The 20,838-nt window shown below is 43.8% G+C and overlaps 1 protein-coding gene across 2 annotated transcripts; it reads left to right on the forward strand.

The window, feature by feature from the left end:
- Positions 1 to 323: 323 nt before the first annotated feature.
- LOC110530572 (cysteine-rich protein 3) lies at positions 324 to 20,554 on the forward strand. Of its 2 annotated transcripts, none has more exons than XM_036986901.1 (7): positions 324 to 462; positions 6,462 to 6,556; positions 12,819 to 12,876; positions 16,768 to 16,893; positions 18,122 to 18,196; positions 18,721 to 18,812; positions 19,991 to 20,554. In XM_036986901.1, exons 1-7 carry the CDS (start codon positions 420 to 422, stop codon positions 20,126 to 20,128), a joined length of 627 nt encoding a protein of 208 aa, XP_036842796.1. In that variant the 5' UTR covers positions 324 to 419; the 3' UTR covers positions 20,129 to 20,554. The 2 variants fall into 2 exon arrangements, with proteins under 2 accessions (XP_036842796.1, XP_021469441.2); XM_021613766.2 differs by having other exon boundaries at positions 18,718 to 18,812; positions 19,991 to 20,552.
- Positions 20,555 to 20,838: the final 284 nt, after the last annotated feature.

A 20,838-nucleotide genomic window follows, 5' to 3' on the forward strand; every position in this document is an offset into this window, starting at 1 on the left:
AACAGCTCTGGTGAGTGCTGCCGTGGGCCCAGGTTCATGTCAGGGTACCACAGGTTTCCTATGTCCTGTTCTTAATAAAGTGGGTGTGTTCATTCAATAGGATGGCACGGTAGGCTACACCTCCCATTGCTCTGGGGTGACATTTCCCCTATGAAGGCCTACAGATCTTGGATCAGCTTCCTTCCCGGAATCCTAACATCAACAATCAGTGGGGAAAATGCAACACTGGCCCAAGATCAGCCTCTAGGGTCAACTTCACCCTACTCCACACCTCCCATTCGGAGGCGGAGCCCCGAAGTCTCTTTACTTGAAATTGAACAGAGTTGAAGGTACTGCATCATTCTGCCAGCCTCACAGATAGAATTTTAAGGTCTTTCGAGTGGGAGTAGATCGTCAGCTGGACAAAGCTTTTTTGAAGAATGACTTCGAGGTGCCCCAGATGCACAAAAGATGTGTTTTTTGGTAAGGAATAGTTTTTGTAAATTTATAGCCCGCGCCAATGAAAAATGATCTGAATATTGAAGATGATCAGAGAATTTGGATTGCAAATATTTAAGAGTGATGGTAATGATTTACGATAATTAAATGAGAATTTACTGAAAGAAAACATTCAAATGGTTATTGTAGGGATAATTTGTGCAGATACGAACATAATAGAATATAACTGAATCCAAACCCTGTATGTCTTGCAAATGCCTTTGTGAAGAGGAGAAAAATATATGTTATGTGAACAGTTTGACATTGAGGCGACCCGGAGCGTGTCGGGGGGCTGCATGAATGCCAAGTTGTCCCGGCTGATGACTTTGGGTTGCAGAACTGTCAGAATAGGCTAAACGTGTAGACTTTGTTATCATGAGATAATGTATTATCAAAAGACAATAGAAAAACATAATTAAAGTGACCTTTTCAAAACCAGGCTAAGGGAATGCATGCATACATTCTTAACCAGATGTCTCTGAAATGTTGACTATTATTCCAAGACATTCAACGAGGATGAGTTAATACTTTACATGTTTATTTACTTTAACGTATAGGCAAGGTTACACGGGTTATATAAGTTAAAACACTGGAAGGAGGCTACAGGCTGCAGCTCTTGGTTGTTCCCACTCTTGTCTCTGAGCTGAAATACACTTTTGTCATTTGATTTATTGTCTGCAAGTTGAAACCTTATTTATGCTGAAGTGTGGTAACCCGTTATAGGCAGAGGGAGAGGGGTCAAAATGTCCAATAACATTTCAGGGAGAGGGTAGAGTACAAAGTCTGTGTTGGTTATAGCCTACCCTGTGAAACAACTAAAAGGAAACCCTATGTATAATGTACCAAATAGAGATATACACTACCATGTCAAACGTTTTAGAACACCAACTCATTCAAGGGTTTTTCTGTATTTGTACTATTTTCTACATTCTAGAATAATAGTGAAGACGTCAAAACTATGAAATAACACATATGGAATCATGTAGTAACCAAAAAAGTGTTATATTGGAGATTCTTCAAATAGCCACCCTTTGTCTTGATGACAGCTTTGCACACTCTTGGCATTCTCTCAACCAGCTTCATGAGGTAGTCAGTCACCTGGAATACATTTCAATTAACAGGTGTGCCTTCTTAAAAGTTAATTTGGGGAATTTCTTTCCTTCTTAATGTGTTTGAGCCAATCAGTTGTGTTGATATACAGAAGATAGCCCAATTTGGTAAAAGACCAAGTCCATATTATGGTAAGAACAGCTCAAATAAGCAAATAGATTTGACAGTCCATTATTACTTTAAGACATGAAGGTCAGTCAATACGGAACATTTCAAGAACTTTGAAAGTTTCTTCAAGTGTGCAGTTGCAAAAACCATCAGGAGCTATGATGAAACTGTCTCTCATGTAGAAAATAGTAAAAATAAAGAGTAACCCTGAGTAGGTTACTGAATAAGTAGGTGTTCGAAAACTTTTGACCGGTAGATGCTACCATAATCGGAATAAATAAACAAATGAATGAATTAATGAATAAATGGATGAATGAATGGAGGGGTTTGTATTTCATAGTATTTTTGTGTAATTATAGGGGATTAGTACAAGCAGGTTGGCTGCTAGGTAAAGGCCTTAACAAAGCCTTCCAAACTGGCAGCGACTACAGGGCAAAACAGACCTAATGGACATGGCAAAATGTTCAACCATTGAAGGTTTAAAGGTGCTACACATAATATTTATTAAAAATCTTTGCATTGTAATTTCTGAACATTTTCATAATATACACTACCGTTCAAAAGTTTGGGGTCACTTAGAAATGTCCTTGTTTTTGAAAGAAAAACTATTTTTTTTGTCCATTAACATAACATTGATCTGAAATGCAATGTAGACATTGTTAATGTTGTAAATGACTATTGTAGCTGGAAACGGCAGATTTTTTTTATGTAATATCTACATAGCCGTACAGAGGCCCATTATCAGCAACCATCACTCCTGTGTTCCAATGGCACGTTGTGTTAGCTAATCCAAGTTTATCATTTTAAAAGGCTAATTGATCATTAGAATACCCTTTTGCAATTATGTTAGCACAGCTGAAACTGTTGTGTTGATTAAAGAAACAGTAAAACTGGCCTTCTTTAGACTAGTTGAGTATCTGGAGCATCAGCGTTTGTGGGTTCGATTACAGCCTCAAAATGGCCAGAAACAAATAACTTTCTTCTGAAACTCATCAGTATATTCTTGTTCTGAGAAATGAAGGCTATTCCATGTGAGAAATTTCCAAGAAACTGAAGATCTCGTACAATGCTGTGTACTGCTACCTTCACAGAACAGAGCAAACTGTCTCGAACCAGAATAGAAAGAGGAGTGGGAGGCCCCGGTGCACAACTGAGCAAGAGGACGGGGTACATTAGAGTGTCTAGTTTGAGAAACAGACGCCTCATAAGTCCTCAACTGGCAGCTTAAATAAATAGTACCCGCATAACACCAGTCTCAACGTCAACAGTGAAGAGGCGACTCCGGGATGCTGGACTTCTAGGCAGAGTTGCAAAGAAAAAGCCATATCTCAGAATGGTCAATAAAAATAAAATATTAAGATGGGCAAAAGAACACTGGACAGTGGAAGATTGGACAAAAATGTTGTGGACAGACAAATCTAAGTTTGAGGGGTTCGGATCACAAAGAACATTCGTGAGATGCAGAACAAATGAAAAGATGCTTGATGCCATCTGTCAAGCATGGTGGAGGCAATGTGGTGGTCTGGGGGTGCTTTGGTGGTAGTCAAGTGGGAGATTTGTACAGGTTAAAGGGATCTTGAAGAAGGAAGGCTATCACTATATTTTGCAATGCCATGCCCTGTGGATGGCTCTTAATTGGAGCCAATTTCCTCCTACAACAGTACAATGGTCCAAAGCACAGCTCCAAACTATGCAATAACTATTTAGGGAAGAAGCAGTCAGCTGGTATTCTGTCTATAATGGAGTGGTCAGCACAGTCACCGGATCTCATCCCTATTGAGCCGTTGTGGGAGCAACTTGACCATATGGTACGTAAGTGTCACAAGCACGTGTCCTTGGTGCGCAGGGTACTTGGGTGACTGTTTGAGCATGACCTGCTCTTCCAGCAGGCCGTCTCCTTCCTAGGGTATCGCATTTCCACATTAGGGGTGGAGATGGAGAGTGACCGCATTTCAGCTGTGGGTAGTTGGCCGACTCCCACCACGGTAAAGGAAATGCAGCGGTTTCTAGGGTTTGCCAACTACTACCAGAGGTTTATCCGGGGCTTTGGTCAGGTAGAGGCTCCTATTACCTCACTGGTGAAGGGGGACTGGTGCGTTTGCAGTGATCGGCTGAGGCGGACAGGTCTTTTGGTCACCTGAGGGCTCTGTTTACCTCGGCTCCCGTGCTGGCGCATCCGGATCCCTCTTTGGCGTTCATAGTGGAGGTGGACGCGTCCGAGGCTGGGATAGGAGCCATGCTCTCTCAGCGCTTGGGTACGCCACCAAAGCTCCGCCCCTGTGCCTTCTTTTCGAAGAAAGCTCAGCCCAGCGGAGCGAAACTATGATGTGGGGGACTGGGAGTTGTTGGCTGTCGTCAAGGCGTTGAAGGCGTGGAGACATTGGCTTGAGGGGGATAAACACGCTTTTCTCATCTGGACTGACCACCGCAATCTGGAGTACATCCGGGCGGCGAGGAGACTGAACCCTCGTCAAGCAAGGTGGGCCATGTTCTTTACCCGTTTTGTCTTCACCCTGTCCTACAGACCAGGTTCCCAGAATGCTAAGGCAGACGCACTGTCCCGGATGTATGACACAGAGGAGCGGCCCATGGATCACCCTCCCATACTCCCGGCCTCTTGCCTGGTGGCACCGGTAATGTGGGAGCTGGACACGGACTTCAAGCAGGCAATACGTGCAGAGCCCACTCCCCTCCAGTGTCCAGCTGGAAGTCTGTACGTTCCGTCTGCTGTCCACAACCGTTTGATCTATTGGGCTCACACGTCACCCTCCTCTGGTCATCCGGGCATCGGTCGGACAGTGCGCTGTCTTAGTGGGATGTACTGGTGGCCCATCTTGGCTAAGGACATGAGGGTTTATGATTCCTCCTGCTTGGTGTGCGCTCAGTTCAAGGCCCCTAGGCACCTGCCCAGAGGGACGTTACAACCCTTACTCGTTCCACAACGGCCGTGGTCGCACCTGTTGGTGGACTTCCTGGCGGATCTTCCTCCCTCACAGGGTAACATCACGATCCTGGTCGTTGTGGATCGGTTTTCTAAGTCCTGCCGTCTCCTCCCTTTGCCCGGTCTCCCTACGGCCCTACATACTGCGGAGGCTCTGTTCACTCACGTCTTCTGGCACTACGGGGTGCCTGAGGACATAGTATCTGATCGAGGTTCCCAGTTCACGTCAAGGATCTGGAGGGCATTCATGGAACGTCTGGGGGTCTCGATAAGCCTTACCTCAGGTATTCACCCCAAGAGTAACGGGCAGGTGGAGAGAGTGAACCAGGATGTGGATAGGTTTCTGCGGTCCTATTTCCAGGACCGGCTGGGCGAGTGGGCGGCGTTCATACCCTGGTCAGAGATGGCCCAAAACTCGCTCCGCCACTCCTCCACTAACCTCTCCCCCTTCCAGTGCGTACTGGGGTACCAGCCGGTTCTGGTGCCGTGGCATCAGAGCCAGATCGAGGCTCTTGCAGTGGACGACTGGTTTAGGCGCTCAGAGGAGACATGGGACGCCGCTCATGTGCACCTTCAGCGGGCCGTGAGGCATCAGAAAGCTGGCTCAGACCACCACTGCAGTGGGTCTGGCTCTCGAAACCTGCCCCTCCGCAAGCTGGGTCCGCGGTTTGTGAGGCCATTCCCGAGGAGAAGTCCTGGGGGGGTGGGGTACTGTTCCTCTCCTTGTTCGGGCTCTCCTTGTTCGCCGGTCTACTAGCCATCGCCGATCCACTTTTCATTTTCCATTTGTTTTGTCTTTGTTTCTACACACCTGTTTTTCATTCCCCTAATTATTGTTCATGTATTTAACCCTCTGTTTAAATACTGGTGTTGTGCGGGATTGTTTAATGTCATGTTCTGTAATGTTGGTGACTGGTTATTTCGACGGGTGCTGTTTCTTGCCCGTACGTAAACGTTGGTGTTCGTGTGTTTGTGTTTGGGCAAGTGTATTGTTTTACCTTGCACCATTCATTATTCTGAGTAAAATTACGTTGCTCCCAATTCTCTGCTCTCCTGCTCCTGACTGCATACACCAGCTACACCCACCATTCTGACTGTAAGAAGTGCCCATCAAGCCAATCCAACTTGTGGGAGGTGCTTCAGGAAGCATGGGGTGAAATTTCTTCAGATTACCTCAACAAATTGACAACTAGAATGTCAAAGGTCTGCAAGGCTGCAAGGCTGTAATTTATGTAATTGATTCTCCTGCCGGAGTGGCATCTGTTGTAGAAATGGGAAAGGTGTTTTTTGACTTTGTAGCTGTGTTATCTAGTGGACATTGGGTCAAATGGCCATTGTAGAAATTGCTCTGTCATTTCTTGGTTTCAAAAATTCTACACCATTTGCTCAATTTCAGTTTGTGTGAGGATACAAGCACGTAGTAGTGTAGGGAATCATTGTACCATCTAAATTGCTGTGAAAGGCTCAACCTCGAGTCAATCACGGGTCTCCGCCATGTTACAGGGAAATGAGATCCGGGGTAGAGGGAGATTGATTTTGAATGCAGCTTAGTGCTGTTGCAATTCACCTTACATCCACATAGAGGAAATTCTAGGCGTAGCACCTTTACGACTTGCTTCCACTCCAATCTGTCCTCTATACATTTTCAATTGATGGGGCACTATAATCACATCAGAGTAATATTGGTTCAGCATTCTCACTCACGAGTGCAACAAATATAGCATATTACAAGGCACGCCTAGAAATATGTTAATTACTGGAAACAACAAGGCCTACTCCATTGTTTTTACTGTGTTGTAATTTTCTCTCTCTTTCTGTCCTGCAGCTGAGAAAGTGAGCTCGCTGGGGAAGAACTGGCACCGGTTCTGCCTGAAATGCAAACGCTGTAACAAAACCCTGTCGGCTGGCAACCACGCTGAGGTAAAAGGAAGGCCTGTGACCGTAATCAAATCAAATATCCTATCTACAGAGAGGGAGATTTTATTTACTTATTTATACTTTATTTAACCAGACAAGTCAGTTAAGAGCAAATTCTTACTTACAATGATGGCCTACCCCGGCCAAACCCTCCCCTAACGCGGACGATACTTGGCCAATTGTGCGCCGCCCTATGGGACTCCCGATCACGGCAGGTTGTGATACAGCCTTAGACCACTGCGCCACTCGGGACGAGAGAGTGAGAGAGAGAGACAGAGAGAGAGAAAGAGAGGGGTGTGCTATCTTACCCAAGAATAAAGGGAGGGAGGGAGGTAGGGGGCGAAGGGATGTGCTCTCCTACTCAAGAGAATGGGAGAGAAGGAAGGGGTTGCATGGGGACGGAGGGAGTAGGGCAGGCCACTAACCCCCATACAATGTAAAGCTATTTGAGCATAAACTGTATCACAACTAAGGGGTGTTGTCAGTTAAGTGAGTTGCTTTTAGGCCCATATATAAACTCAAATGAAAAGTTGCTGTGGCGCATCTACATTAGAAGTCAGATAACAGTGGCTGTGAAATTCAGTGGCCTAGAAATTCCAATCATCTCAAGAATGAAACTGTTGAGCGGCTATGTTTTTGTGGGTCCCTTTGATTGTAGCTGGTCTGTGAACCAAAGCGTGGGTTTAGAATAATCTGACACTCCTCCTTTGTCCACTCCGATCCCTCACCAGGCATCGTGACCCAGATCCTTTCTACTGTGTCTGTGTCCCAAATGGTACCCTATTCCCTACACTGACCAAAAAAATCCTGTTGTTTTTACAATAACTTAGTGTATATAGGGCACTACATAGGGAATATGGTGCCATTTAGAACACAGGCAGTGTCCTGCCACCTTTCATTGTCCCGCTCAAAAGATTTTCTAGCTCACTGAGCTGAATCGTTCAAGTTCAGAATCTAGGGCTTGTATATCTGACTGCACCCCCATCTCACAGACATGGGACACACACACACAAACACACTGTGTCCTCCCCTGAGCATGGCAGTTAGCCAGCCTAGTAGTGGAATGGAATGTTAGCTCAGGGGACGTCTCTAATTCGAGTGAATGTTTAATGGAACTCTGTCAAGAGGACTTGTCTCTCGTTTCACCAGGGTGCTTCTTCCTCAAGACAAATATGACACTGAGGATGATGGATGGAAATAACGAAGGGTTGGGGAATGCAAGTATTAAGACTTTAGTAAGAGTCAGGGCCAGTATTCATAAAGCGTCTTAGAGTAGGAGGGCTGATCTAGGATCAGGATCCCACTGTCCATGTAATCTTCCTTAATTAAGATCTAAAATCAAAACCGAGGCTACATCAGCACTCCCAATCTGATAATCTTTGTGAATATGATCCCAGATATTTGAAACAAAGTAATTCCATTAGTATCTAGAAAGTGTAGGGTTATGTTATTGCTAGTGTAGTATTAACAGTGTAATCCTCTTGTATGATCTCTCAGGACCCCACATTTCTGCCTAGTCATGCACAGTATATCCTGTTAAATGTAAGAAAGGAGCTTTACTGTACAGTCATAGTAACAGCAACTGTTCAAGGATGACTCATCCCCACAGTCAGAAAAATAATAAGCAAATCCCAGAAATATACATATCAAAAGAAAGATAACAGGATTGAAAATAAGCTCAAAATGAAGGCCGCTCAGGTGGGCCTGGACAATGAAGACTCAGCTTGGTGCACGGATCCCCAGTGAGGGTTTATTGTACTAAAAATAGTAAAAGACAATAAATAAAACAATCAATAAACAATGGATAAAAACTACGCAGTGTCGAGCCAGTGGGGGACCACATATGCCCCCTGGCAGGGGGGGGGTTTGAGTCCCGACTAGGCCTCTATCTGTGGCTGTCAAAAATTACAGAAGGGGATCAGAATTATTCTAGCCAGTGTCTGGAAAGGCTATATAACACATTCATCTAAATCTGCACTCTAAATTATATTTTTCACTTATCACAGACTCCAAGTAACTGAATTATAGTTAGAGGCCCAATATTCTGGTCAGGTATGGTTGGTCTCCTGACTAGTGTTCTCCAAGTCTCACAGAGTAGGATAAATGTCAAAGGGCTATAGTTGTTTTGGAAGCCTGTTTGATACCCTAACCCAGGGGTAAGTCATCGTCCTGGCCCAAACAAGTCTTTGAGTTGATTGATACTAGGGCTAATGAGACCACATGTGGCTGGAGGCACCTTATTTGGGGAGGACAGGCTCATAGTAATGGCTGGAATGGAATTAATGGAATGGTATCGAACACATCAAACATATGGCTTTCATGTGTTTGATACCATTCAATTCACTCCAATATTATGAGCTATCCTCCCCTCAGCAGCCTCCTGTGACTGAGGCTACTCATTCAGGTCATTTCAGACCAGTAAGTGACAAAATCAAGCCTTGATTCAGTGTTTCAGTGTACATTCGTTTGGAGACTATGGGGTAGTTGGTTCAGTGGGCCAGGGAACAGACAGTTGGTTCAGTTTGCCAGGGAACAGACAGTAGGTTCAGTGGGCCAGGGAACAGACAGTTGGTTCAGTGGGCCAGGGAACAGGCAGTTGGTTCAGTGGGCCAGGGAACAGACAGTTGGTTCAGTGGGCCAGGGAACAGACAGTTGGTTCAGTGGGCCAGGGAACAGACAGTTGGTTCAGTTTACCAGGGAACAGACAGTTGGTTCAGTGGGCCAGGGAACAGGCAGTTGGTTCAGTGGGCCAGGGAACAGACAGTTGGTTCAGTGGGCCAGGGAACAGGCAGTTGGTTCAGTGGGCCAGGGAACAGGCAGTTGGTTCAGTGGGCCAGGGAACAGGCAGTTGGTTCAGTGGGCCAGGGAACAGACAGTTGGTTCAGTGGGCCAGGGAACAGACAGTTGGTTCAGTGGGCCAGGGAACAGACAGTTGGTTCAGTGGGCCAGGGAACAGACAGTTGGTTCAGTGGGCCAGGGAACAGGCAGTTGGTTCAGTTTGCCAGGGAACAGACAGTTCAGTGGACTAGGGAACAGGCAGTTGGTTCAGTGGGCCAGGGAACAGACAGTTGGTTCAGTGGGCCAGGGAACAGACAGTTGGTTCAGTGGGCCAGGGAACAGGCAGTTGGTTCAGTGGGCCGGGGAACAATTAATTATTTATTTTTATGTTCTGATGGTCTCGTATGTCTTTCTGAAATGCTGACTTTGGCTAGAATTTTTTTCTACAGCTTTTTCATATAAAAAAAATACTTGCTGATAGAGTTCACAGGGAGCAGAATTCATGGCATGCTGTGGTTGTACTCTCTAGTCTAGTAGTCTTAACCTCCATACTGTCATTGTCCTTTCATCTGAAGACTAGTTGAATTTTAAAATTGCAATATGTAACCTTTTCTGACCAAACTCACATAGAAATATGAGTTATGGATCTGTCATTCTCAAGAAGCAAGTCTAAGAAGCGGTATATCTGTTCTATGTGCGCTATTTCTATGCTTCCTCTTCTTAAGATTCATTTTTGCATCTTTTACTTTTGGTTTCATACACCAGCTTCAAACAGCTAAAAATACAATATTTCTAGTTATGAAAAAAAAAAATCACAGTGGTTTAGATGGTACAATGATTATCTACACGATACTTGCTTGTTTTGTCACATAAACTAACATTTGATTTCTGCATAGTGCACCTTTAAGGGTTACTTGTGGATGGAAGGGTTCACATGCTTGACTTTTGAGAGGTAATTGTTCTTACACAGGTCCTTCTGGACAGTACATGGAATAATGTACAAGCACTGCTAGTTCACTGTCACCAGCCCATATACTGTCTACTTCAGGGGTGTCAGTCTGCCAAAAGGTCCTCACCGTCAACTTTTTCTATGCTCCCTTACTGTCCAGCTTTCATTGTTTTGTGATTACTAGCGTGCTGGACACGGTCAAGAAACTGTATGAATGTAGGTCCATTGTCATTTATACACAGTTTCCATTTGATTTGAGTCATTTTAAAGTATAACAAATTCTCCCCTTCTCTCTCTCAGGGGTCAAATACATTTTTTTCATCAGGGAGGGACAGAGAGGGGACAATGGTTTTTGCATTCCTGAAAGGGTTTCTCATTCGGGGAACTCTCAGTACTTCTGGCTGTTGGGATCATTGAAAATACAGACATGCCAAAAGTCATGGGCACCTGATGTTGGCATCTTTAAAGTTAAGTAGATGTTAAAAGACTAAGTATACATTTATAATGACCTTGTCAGAGAGCCTGTAGCCTACAATGCTAACACATTCATCACATTGAAAAATGCCTGCTCCATGACATAACGCCCTCAGTGACAGTGTGACAATGAACGGGCCAAAGTGTGACATCACAACAGACTGTCAGGTCTGTAACGGATACTTGTGGTATCAGAGGTTGAATCCTATTTGGGACGCACGTTCACTCTCCAGAAAAACATGATTTCAAATGATCAGACATGGGACAACATGAGTCACAGGCTGTCCTAGACACCATGTTCCAGACCTCAGTGTCCGTATATAGAGAGCCTGAAATAGCTATGCAGGAAGTGATGATTTAACTTTGAAGTTATCAGTGCGTATATGTGACACATTCAGTGATTCACTATGAAAATCATGTGCGTATTTAGGAATAATACGCTTTTTTTTGCTCTCTAAATTTCACGCTACGGTTAGTTTTCGTTGTATTAATGGTGCAAGCAGGACGCTAACAAATCTACGCTCGGAAAACAATGGTATAGCAAGGCCTTTTCATTACAACAATTATTATGAGAAAATACATGTACAAATATATATATCTTTTTTTTGTCACACAGCAAAATATTTTGTTGCATATGCGACCAAATAGATCGCAGTTTAGAGCCCTGTATCCACATCAATGCAATTGAACCGCAAACAATTGCACACTAAATGCCATTTCTTAATATGTACCTACACAGTGTTACCATTGTTTCTGACAATGTAATAACCTTATGTCATACTGGGATGATCTGAAGCTATTTACGCAGCAAAAGGGTATTTCATTAGAGACTTCAGTGTTTTTGGAGAATCTTCTTTGGAGTTTTGGTTTGTCTTACTTTGTTGTTCTTGTGGCATACGGGAGTTTGTCAAGTAATGAAATATTATTCTGCTTGAGGAAACACATATATCTCACACACACATATCTCGCACGTATGCACACAAACACACACACAGATCATTCCTGTGTGTTCAGAGTGAGCTGTGTCCGACAGTGTGTGTGCATTTATTCACATAGGTACTGTTTGAGCTGTGTCACACACAATAACCCAGTGTTGGTCCGAAAAGAGGTGTGTCACATTCATTGCGTGTTTCTAAGGTTGAGTCATAAAAGGCACCCTATTCACTAAATAGTGCACTACTTTTGACCCCATGGGCCCTGGTCAAAAGTAATGCAATAGGGTGCCTTTTGGGACTTACTCTCTATGGTTGGTTTCATATGCAGCCATTTAGATTGAAGAGCTTGAAGAGCCTGGTGAGGTCACAGCATCCTAAATCTCTGCTCTCAGAAGGGTGTTAGTTGTCTAAATATTGCTTTATTCCCAGTTCATGCCCCGAAATGTGAGGGAGCTAGCTAGAGCATATGGAAGCAGTTTGTTCAAATTAAAGTCTGAATTGGGGAGGTGTTTGACAGGAATTTGAGTTGGAAGGATCTCTCTGCTCTGCTCGGCCCAGTCCATTTTAGGACTGACAGAGAGAGCTCCTCCATAATTAACTTGAAGGGGTCAGGAGGAGAAGGCATTTGTATATATTTGAAAGACAATTGCTGCCCAATGGGCCCAGGTCAAATGCAGTGCACAATAAACAGAATATAGGATGCGATTTGTGACAATTCCAGTGACCGGTCAGCGGTCACATTCCTGAAATATAACCTCTGTCTGATTGGTTTAAACCCAATGCTTTACAATGACGCTGACTGGCTGTAAAGTTCAGTTTCAGTGAATTGTGAACCGTTTCAGTAGTTTCAACTTCAGTAAACAGTTTATTTCTGAAATAAGTAGAACTGTTTCAGTAAATAGTAACAGCTTCAGTAAACAGTTTATTTCTGAAATAAGTAGAACTGTTTCAGTAAATAGTAACAGCTTCAGTAAACAGTTTATTTATGTAATAAATAGAACTGTTTCAGTAAATAGTTACAGCTGAAGTTGAACTTAAATTGTATATTTGTTTTTATTAATGAACCATATTCAGCTATTTCTTCTGATTATAGATTATTTGTTAATATTAGACATTCTCTATCTTTCAGCATGATGGACTGCCCTACTGTCACAAACCATGCTACGGAACTCTCTTTGGACCCAAAGGTAAGAGATTACTGTTAAAAAGCCTCATCACAAATATATGACGAGGAAGAATGGCTAATAGCATACATATAGGTTAATATTTGTTGTCCCTGAGGGGGAAATTGTCTTAGATACACAGTGCTGCTGAATTTAAAAAAAATAACCCTATACCCGTTACACACACACTGTCACGCCCTGACCCGAGATATCTCGGTTTTCTTTATATTTTCGTTAGGTCAGGGTGTGACTAGGGTGGGTACACTAGTTTTTGTATTGTCTAGGGTTTTTGTATTGTCTAGGGTTTTTGTAGGTCTAGGTGATTTGCATGTTTATGGTGGCCTGATATGGTTCCCAATCAGAGGCAGCTGTTTATCGTTGTCTCTGATTGGGGATCATATTTAGGTAGCCATTTCCCTTTGGTGTTTGTGGGATCTTGTCTATGTGTAGTTGCCTGTCAGCACTCGTTTGTATAGCGTCACGTTTCATTTTGTTATTTTGTTAGTTTGTGCAGTGTCATTCTTTAAATAAGAATGTACGCCTACCACGCTGCGCCATGGTCCGATCCTTATAATGAACGTGACAGAAGATCCCACCACAAATGGACCAAGTAACATGTTCAGGAGGAATGGACCTGGGAGGAGATTTTGGATGGAGCAGGACACTGGACGCAGGCAGGGGAGTATCGCCGTCCGAAGGAATGAAATTGAGGCAGCGAAAGCGGAACAGCGACATTACGAGGAGTTATACCAACGAGGTAGGTCACAGAAACCCCAATAATTTTTTGGGGGGGCACACAGAGTGGTCGGCGAAGTTGAGGGGTGAGTCAGAGACTGCCGACGAGTTATTGGACAAATTGGAGGAGAGTGAACGGAGGGAGAGTTAGAAACCTTTGAGGAGCTGTTGGACAAATTGCAGGAGAGTGAAGAGAGAGAGCTGTTGGTTTGGCATAGTATGCATGGCATTCACCCTGAGGAGCGTGTTAGCTATCCGATGCCACCTGAGTCAGTTCCCTGCCCTCGCCCTGAGGTGCATGTCATCAGCCTGGTGCCACCTGTACCGGTCCCATGCATCAGGTCTCTAGTGCGCCTCCACAGTCCAGTACGTCCTGTGCGTCCTCTCCGCACTCGCCCTGAGGTGCGTGTCATCAGTCCGGTGCCACCTGTACCGGTCCCATGCATCAGGTCTCCAGTGCGCCTCCACAGTCCAGTACATCCTGTGCCTCCTCTCCGCACTCGCCCTGAGGTGCGTGTCATCAGCCAGGTACCACCAGTACCGGTACCACGCATCAGGCCTCCAGTGCGCCTTCACAGTCCAGAGCTTCCAGCAACAGTTCCTAGTCCAGAGCTTCCAGCGACGTTTCACAGTCCGGAACCTCCAGAGACGGGCCACAGTCCGGAACCTCCAGCGACGGGCCACAGTCCGGAACCTCCAGCGACGGGCCACAGTCCGGAACCTCCAGCGACGGGCCACAGTCCGGAACCTCCAGCGACGGGCCACAGTCCGGAACCTCCAGCGACGGGCCACAGTCCGGAACCTCCAGCGACGGGCCACAGTCTGGAACCTCCAGCAACGGGCCACAGTCTGGAACCTCCAGCGACGGGCCACAGTCCGGAGCCTACAGCGACGGTCCCCAGTCCGGGGTTCTACAGTGACGGTCCCCAGTCCGGGGTCTCCAGCGACGGTCCCCAGTCCGGGGTCTCCAGCGACGGTCCCCAGTCCGGGGTCTCCAGCGACGGTCCCCAGTCCGGGGTCTACAGAGATGGTTCCCAGTCTGGGGCCTCCAGCGATGATCTGCAGTCCAGAGCCTCCGGCGATGATCCACGGTCCAGTTCTACAAAAGCGGAGAGATCAACGTAAAGAGGGGGACGGCGTCCAGAACCAGAGCCGCCACCAAGGGTAGATGCCCAGACAGACCCTCCCCTATAGGTTCAGGTTTGCGGCTGGGAGTCCGCACCTTTGGGGGGGGAGGGGGGGGGGGGGGGTACTTTCACGCCCTGACCTGAGATATCTCTGTTTTCTTTATATTTTGGTTAGGTCAGGGAGTGACTAGGGTGGGTATGCTATTTTTTTGTATTGTCTAGGGGTTTTGTATTGTCTAGGGTTTTTGTAGCTCTAGGTGATTTGTATGTTTATGGTGGCCTGACATGGTTCCCAATCAGAGGCAGCTGTTTATCGTTGTCTCTGATTGGGGATCATATTTAGGTAGCCATTTCCCTTTGGTGTTTGTGAGAGCCTGTCTATGTGTAGTTGCCTGTCAGCACTCGTTTGTATAGCTTCATGTTTCGTTTAGTTATTTTGTTAGTTTGTTCAGTGTGCATTCTTTAAATAGGAATGTATGTATACCACGCTGCACCTTGGTCCGATCCTTATAACGAACGTGACACACACACACACACACACACACACACACTTAAACACCACCACACTTCATTCAGTATCACAAATGCACTCCTTTCCCCACTCACACAAACAGCCATAAAAGTAGTTGAATGATTAAGAAAACAGTGTTTAAAACATTAGACCATTTTATCACACAGATACTATATGGTTTTTCAAGGCATTTCCAATGCATCAAAGTGCATTGACCTCCTCAGTGTGCTGTGTAGAGCCCAGACAGATATTTATATATCTATAATGACCTCCTGCCCTGGTGTAATGCAGCCTGACCATAGCCTATTCAATTATTACTCCTAACCAGGTGGGCCTCATTTCTTAAAGTTCCTTCAATTTCAATTTGCTTAAACCTTTGACAAAAATTTGAACCACACCAAAATCCTAGGATTTGTATGTGCCATTAAAAAAGTTGATTCATAATTATGGTGTACACATCACACCACACCACATTACATCATGTTGTTCTACGCAATGGAAGAAATACATACAACTTTGGGTTTATGAAGGCGTGAATGAACTCTGATGTAATCTGAGGTACTTCGCTTTTTTTAAAGTCAAAAGAACCACAAAAGGAGATTTTTATAAGCTCATAACATTTTTGTCTGACTACAGCTGGGGTGTACTCAGAAATATAGGTATTATTCTGGGTAAATATGAGATCCCAATTGGCACCCTATTCCCTATATAGTGCACTACTTTTGCCCAAAGCCCTATGGGCCCTGGTTAAAGGTGGTGCACTATAAATGGAATATCGTGCCATTTGGACAGAACACAGACATGATTTCACTACTAAGATTTTAATTGGATTATTCCCCAATGTGATGCTTTAATCGTGTAGTAGTGTAAGAACACAAGGGCTTATTGAAGAACTGAAAGAAATATACATATCTACACACTGTTGAAAGCTACCACAGTTTATTGAGTGCAATGTTTCACTCTATTGAAAACCGACTACAGAGGCAACCAGCAACCTATTATGACCAGGCCTGCATATTACATGATTGTTGTTGTAGGGGTGCCATAACACCTGGAAGAGAAAGTGTAATCTAATTTCCTAGATGGGACCTGGGTTCTAGCAGTTAGGGGCCAATAGGGGAGGTTCATCAGACTGGGGAAGTTAAATGTAAAGAGGGTTACACATCTGACAAACTTCCGCTCATATCAAATAAAATTATTTTGAGTAGCTTCATAGATTATCCATAAAGAATGAGATAATCCTACATTACAGTTGAGTTGACCCAGTCCATACATACATACAGAAACAAGGAATTTGTCTGGAATGTGTGTGTCTCTGGTGGTTTGGGTTGGATGGGGGCGGGGTTTGGTTCTGGATGTTTGGATAAAGGAACCTCAAACCCAACTGAAAAACAACAGGCATTTCCCCTTGGCCTCTTCCTCCTCTGTTTTCAGTCTATCATCCAAGATGGGAGTTATGCAGTAGGACCTCTACTGGGGCTTAAAACGTTTCCTTTTTTAAATAAATCACACTGACAACCAAATTCCTCTCCTCTCCTCCAGGTGTGAACATCGGAGGGGTAGGCTCCTACATCTACGAGACTCCTCAACCCACCTTCGACTGCCCCTCCGAGGGATCCCCCACCACACCATGGACCACCATGCAGGTCACCTGGAACCAGCCCAAAGGCAAGGGACAGTAGATCCCAGATCTATTTGTCATGCTAAACAATGTCCACAGGAGCTGAGCAAGACAGCACAAACCGATTTGGGACCAGGCTAAAGCGAGGGGAGTAGTAGTATTATTAATTAAGGGAGCTTAGAGTAGCATATTGTCTTGATGAAAAACAAATACCCTCCTTAGCTCTCGCAACCTCGCGCACACACACACTGTTGGTTACGGGCTTGTAAGTAAGCATTTCACGGTATGTTTGTATTCGGCGCATGTACCAATAAAGTTTGATTTGATTTGAACCTGTCCTTTTTATCAGGGCTGCTCAAATAAACTGGCCTTGCCAAGTGCTCCAAGTATGACCGTTAAGGGTTAAATATAGCAACATAAAGGGAATAGAGAGAGGGTTACTCACCATCAAATGGTTGTAACGACTGTCTTGTTTCACACACAAACATACACACACTTGTAATGACCCTCTGTTTGTCACTGGGGAGGAATGAGGCATTTTCATTGGCCAGCTTTGATTGGCTCACTTCCTGAAATATTTTGCCTTAATGAGGCTTTTCCTACAGACGAGCCAATTGTGTTAGTGACACTTCACATGTGACAGGGGACGTAATGTTCCAAGTAAAATTGACACATTACTTTGAGTTATATAAAAGGATGGCTTGTATCTAAGATACATTTCTAAGATATAAACCCTCTAAATCAGGACCAATGGTTTTGAAGTGATTTGCAGCACAAGAGATGTCTATCTCTGACTATGTCTTCAAAGAACCATCTCTGATTACAAGATTCAAGATTGACCAACAGATCTTTTTAAAAGATCTTCTCCACAATTAGTGATTAGCATTTCCTTTGAAGATTACAATTATTTTGACGGAAGGGGTGGGAGCATTGCTGATTGCTCATTATTACGATTACGATAAAAAAACTTTTTGCTACAGTATGTATCACACTGCGTTACTATTCAATCTGCAAACTGCGTGGTTCACTTAGAATAGATAAGTTGTGTATATTGAATCATTCTGTAAAGTAGGAGATTACATTTATTTTACAGTAGCAGCTGGACTTGGTCACTGGTATGCTGAGTTTGTGTCTGTTCTTATATTTGCTGTCTGGTTGGAGGAATACAATCTGCATGTTTCTGTGGTGTTAACTTCTGAGTTTAAGTGAGGTTAATTTATAAATTTATGTGGGGTGAACTTATGAATAACCTCCAGTCACTGTTGTTTTTCCCAGTTCTTCCCCCTCCAACCAGGACATTTGCTGGAGAGACCTCACTCTGTCCTGGCTGTGAGAAAGTGGTCTATTTCGGTATGTTTTGGTCAGACTGTTATTTTCAACATTTGCTTTCTTATGTTTATTTTCTATGTTGTCAACTACAACGGACTTGTACTGATAGTTTAGCAGATGTTTATATTTTCAAAGCAACATACAGTACAGTGAGTGCATATATTTTTGGTGGGAATTGAACCCACAACCTTGTGTAACCTTTATTTAACTCGGCAAGTCAGTTAAGAACAAATTCTTATTTACAATGACAGCCTACACTGGCCAAACCCGGATGACGCTGGGCCAATTTTGCACCGCCCTATGGGACTCTCAATGATGGTCGGTTGTGATACAGCCTGGATTTAAACCAGGGTGTCTGTAGTGACGCCTAAAGCACTGAGATGCAGTGCCTTCGACCGCTGCACCACTCTGGAGACCTTAGCATTGCAATCACCACATTTTTACCAACTGAGCCACACAGAACCATGTGCACTGTTTATTAATGATCCTGACATGCCAGCTGAATGAGGTGGTAGTAGTGACGTGTTTGTCTGTATGTGCAGCAGAGAAGGTGATGTCCCTGGGTAGGAACTGGCACAGACCGTGCCTGCGCTGTGAGAGGTGTAAGAAGACACTGACCTCTGGTGGACATGCTGAGGTATTATATCCACATTATTACTGTAGTGGTTCCCAAACGGTGGGGTTCACCTGAGGGGCAAGCAAAATGTGTACAATTGCAAGAAATTAGCTTTAAAAAGGTAGGTTGACGTTTATTGTCATGAATCTTGCCCTGGTGGCAGAACTGACTGATTTCTGCAAGATGGTGCAAAGTCAAAATTGGCTTTATCCAAATAATTCATGAAAACAAAAACTTTATTTTTGGTCTTAATTTAAGGTTGGGGTTAGGCATTAGGGTTGGCAGTGTGGTTAAGTTTAGGAATACTAGATTAAAGGAATACTAGATTTTGGCAAGGAGACCCTTTATCTACTTCCCCAGAGTCAGGGGAACTTGTGGATACCATTTTAATGTCTCTATGTCCAGTATGAAGGAAGTAAGAGGTCATTTTGTGTGCCAATGCTAACTAGCATTAGCGCAATGACTGGAAGTCTATGGGTATCTACTAGCATGCTAGCCTGGAAATGACTGGAAGTCTATGGGTATCTACTAGTAAGCTAGCAGATACCCATAGACTTCCAGTCATTGCGCTAATGCTAGTTAGCAATTGCCCTAGCTCTAGTTAGCAACTTCCTTTAAATTGCACGCTGAGACATAAAAATAATATTCACAAGTTCATCTGACTCCCGGAAGGTAGATAAAGGGCCTCCATGCCAAAATCCCGTAGTATCCCTTTAAAGTAAGGATTAGGATTAAAATCAGATTTTGTGATTTTGTGGCTGTCCCAGCTAGTGATCACTGCAGAGCTGTGAGGAGGGGGGTTAGTGTAAAGGTTTGGAAACCACTGCTGTAGATGACAGAAGCCAGGGGTGCTTTTAAGACTTGCATCAGTATTTTTGTAATGAAATGTGCAAGTAAGGTGATTTTATAAATTTTATTATTAAAGTCTCTTGCATCTTCAGGATGCAAACATGGATTTATAACACAATCTGAAGATGCATTGATGTTGGTAAATTAAATCAGACTGAATCAAACCAATAGAAGTGTATTCTATTGAGGGGCAATTAAGAAGAGCTAAATACCCCTTCATGTATGTCTTATTCTGACATCTGTAGTCTAGGGTCATGAGACAGGCTCATGATAAAGAATGGATGTTGAATAATAATATCTATCAGATTCAAAACTATAATATGACATTGCTGATGTTTCCCTTGCTGCAGCATGAAGGGATACCTTACTGCCATGTCCCTTGCTACGGCATCCTGTATGGACCAAAAGGAGTGAACATTGGCAACGTGGGCTGTTACATCTACGAGAAAGAAGGCATGGCGCAAACTGAAATACCCAGCCAGTCCTAGCCACACACTGAAAGTGAGATGAATGTTAATAGCCAATAGAAAACTCTGGTTAAATGTCCTCGGTTTGGGGTTTCAGTTTGATTTGGGTAATTTCAGTGACTGAATTGATTGAAATTACTGAATTGCGTGACTGAAGTTCTTGTGATGGAACCGACCACGCGATCACAGGTCAACATGAGGTCATGTTTCTTTATTTGTTTTCATGATCACAGAAATGATAACACATGGAAGGGACATTTACAAAAAACATTCTGCATTTTATTCTAATGTATTAACGTAATAATGTTTAGGAATATTTAAATCACGTTTGCAACCTAAAGTTATATAGCATTATACCGGCACACTTTAAGTGTTTTTACATATATATATATATATATATATATTTAATATATGCGTGTACAGTACCAGTCAGAAGTTTGGATACACCTACTCATTCAAGGGTTTTTCTTTATTTTTAACATTTTCTACATTGTAGAATAATAGTGAAGACATCAAAACGATGAAATGGCACATATGGAATCATGTAGTAACCAAAAAAAGTGTTAAACAAATCAAAATATATTTTAGATTTTAGATTCTTCAAAGTAGCCACCCTTTGCCTTGATGACAGCTTTTCACACTCTTGGCATTCTCTCAACCAGCTTCACCTGGAATGCTTTTCAAACAGTCTTGAAAGAGTTTCCACATATGCTGAGCACTTGTTGGCTGCT

The sequence above is a fragment of the Oncorhynchus mykiss genome, chromosome 1 (assembly GCF_013265735.2).
Source record: "Oncorhynchus mykiss isolate Arlee chromosome 1, USDA_OmykA_1.1, whole genome shotgun sequence".
In the NCBI taxonomy this organism is placed as follows: Eukaryota; Metazoa; Chordata; class Actinopteri; order Salmoniformes; family Salmonidae; genus Oncorhynchus; species Oncorhynchus mykiss.

Coding starts and splice junctions, on each gene's coding strand:
- LOC110530572 (XM_021613766.2), top strand. CDS start 420: ATGACTTCGAGGTGCCCCAGATGCACAAAAGATGTGTTTTTTG. Junction 12,877..16,767: donor AACTCTCTTTGGACCCAAAG/GTAAGAGATTAC, acceptor CCTCTCCTCCAG/GTGTGAACATCGGAGGGGTA. Junction 18,813..19,990: donor CCTCTGGTGGACATGCTGAG/GTATTATATCCA, acceptor CCCTTGCTGCAG/CATGAAGGGATACCTTACTG.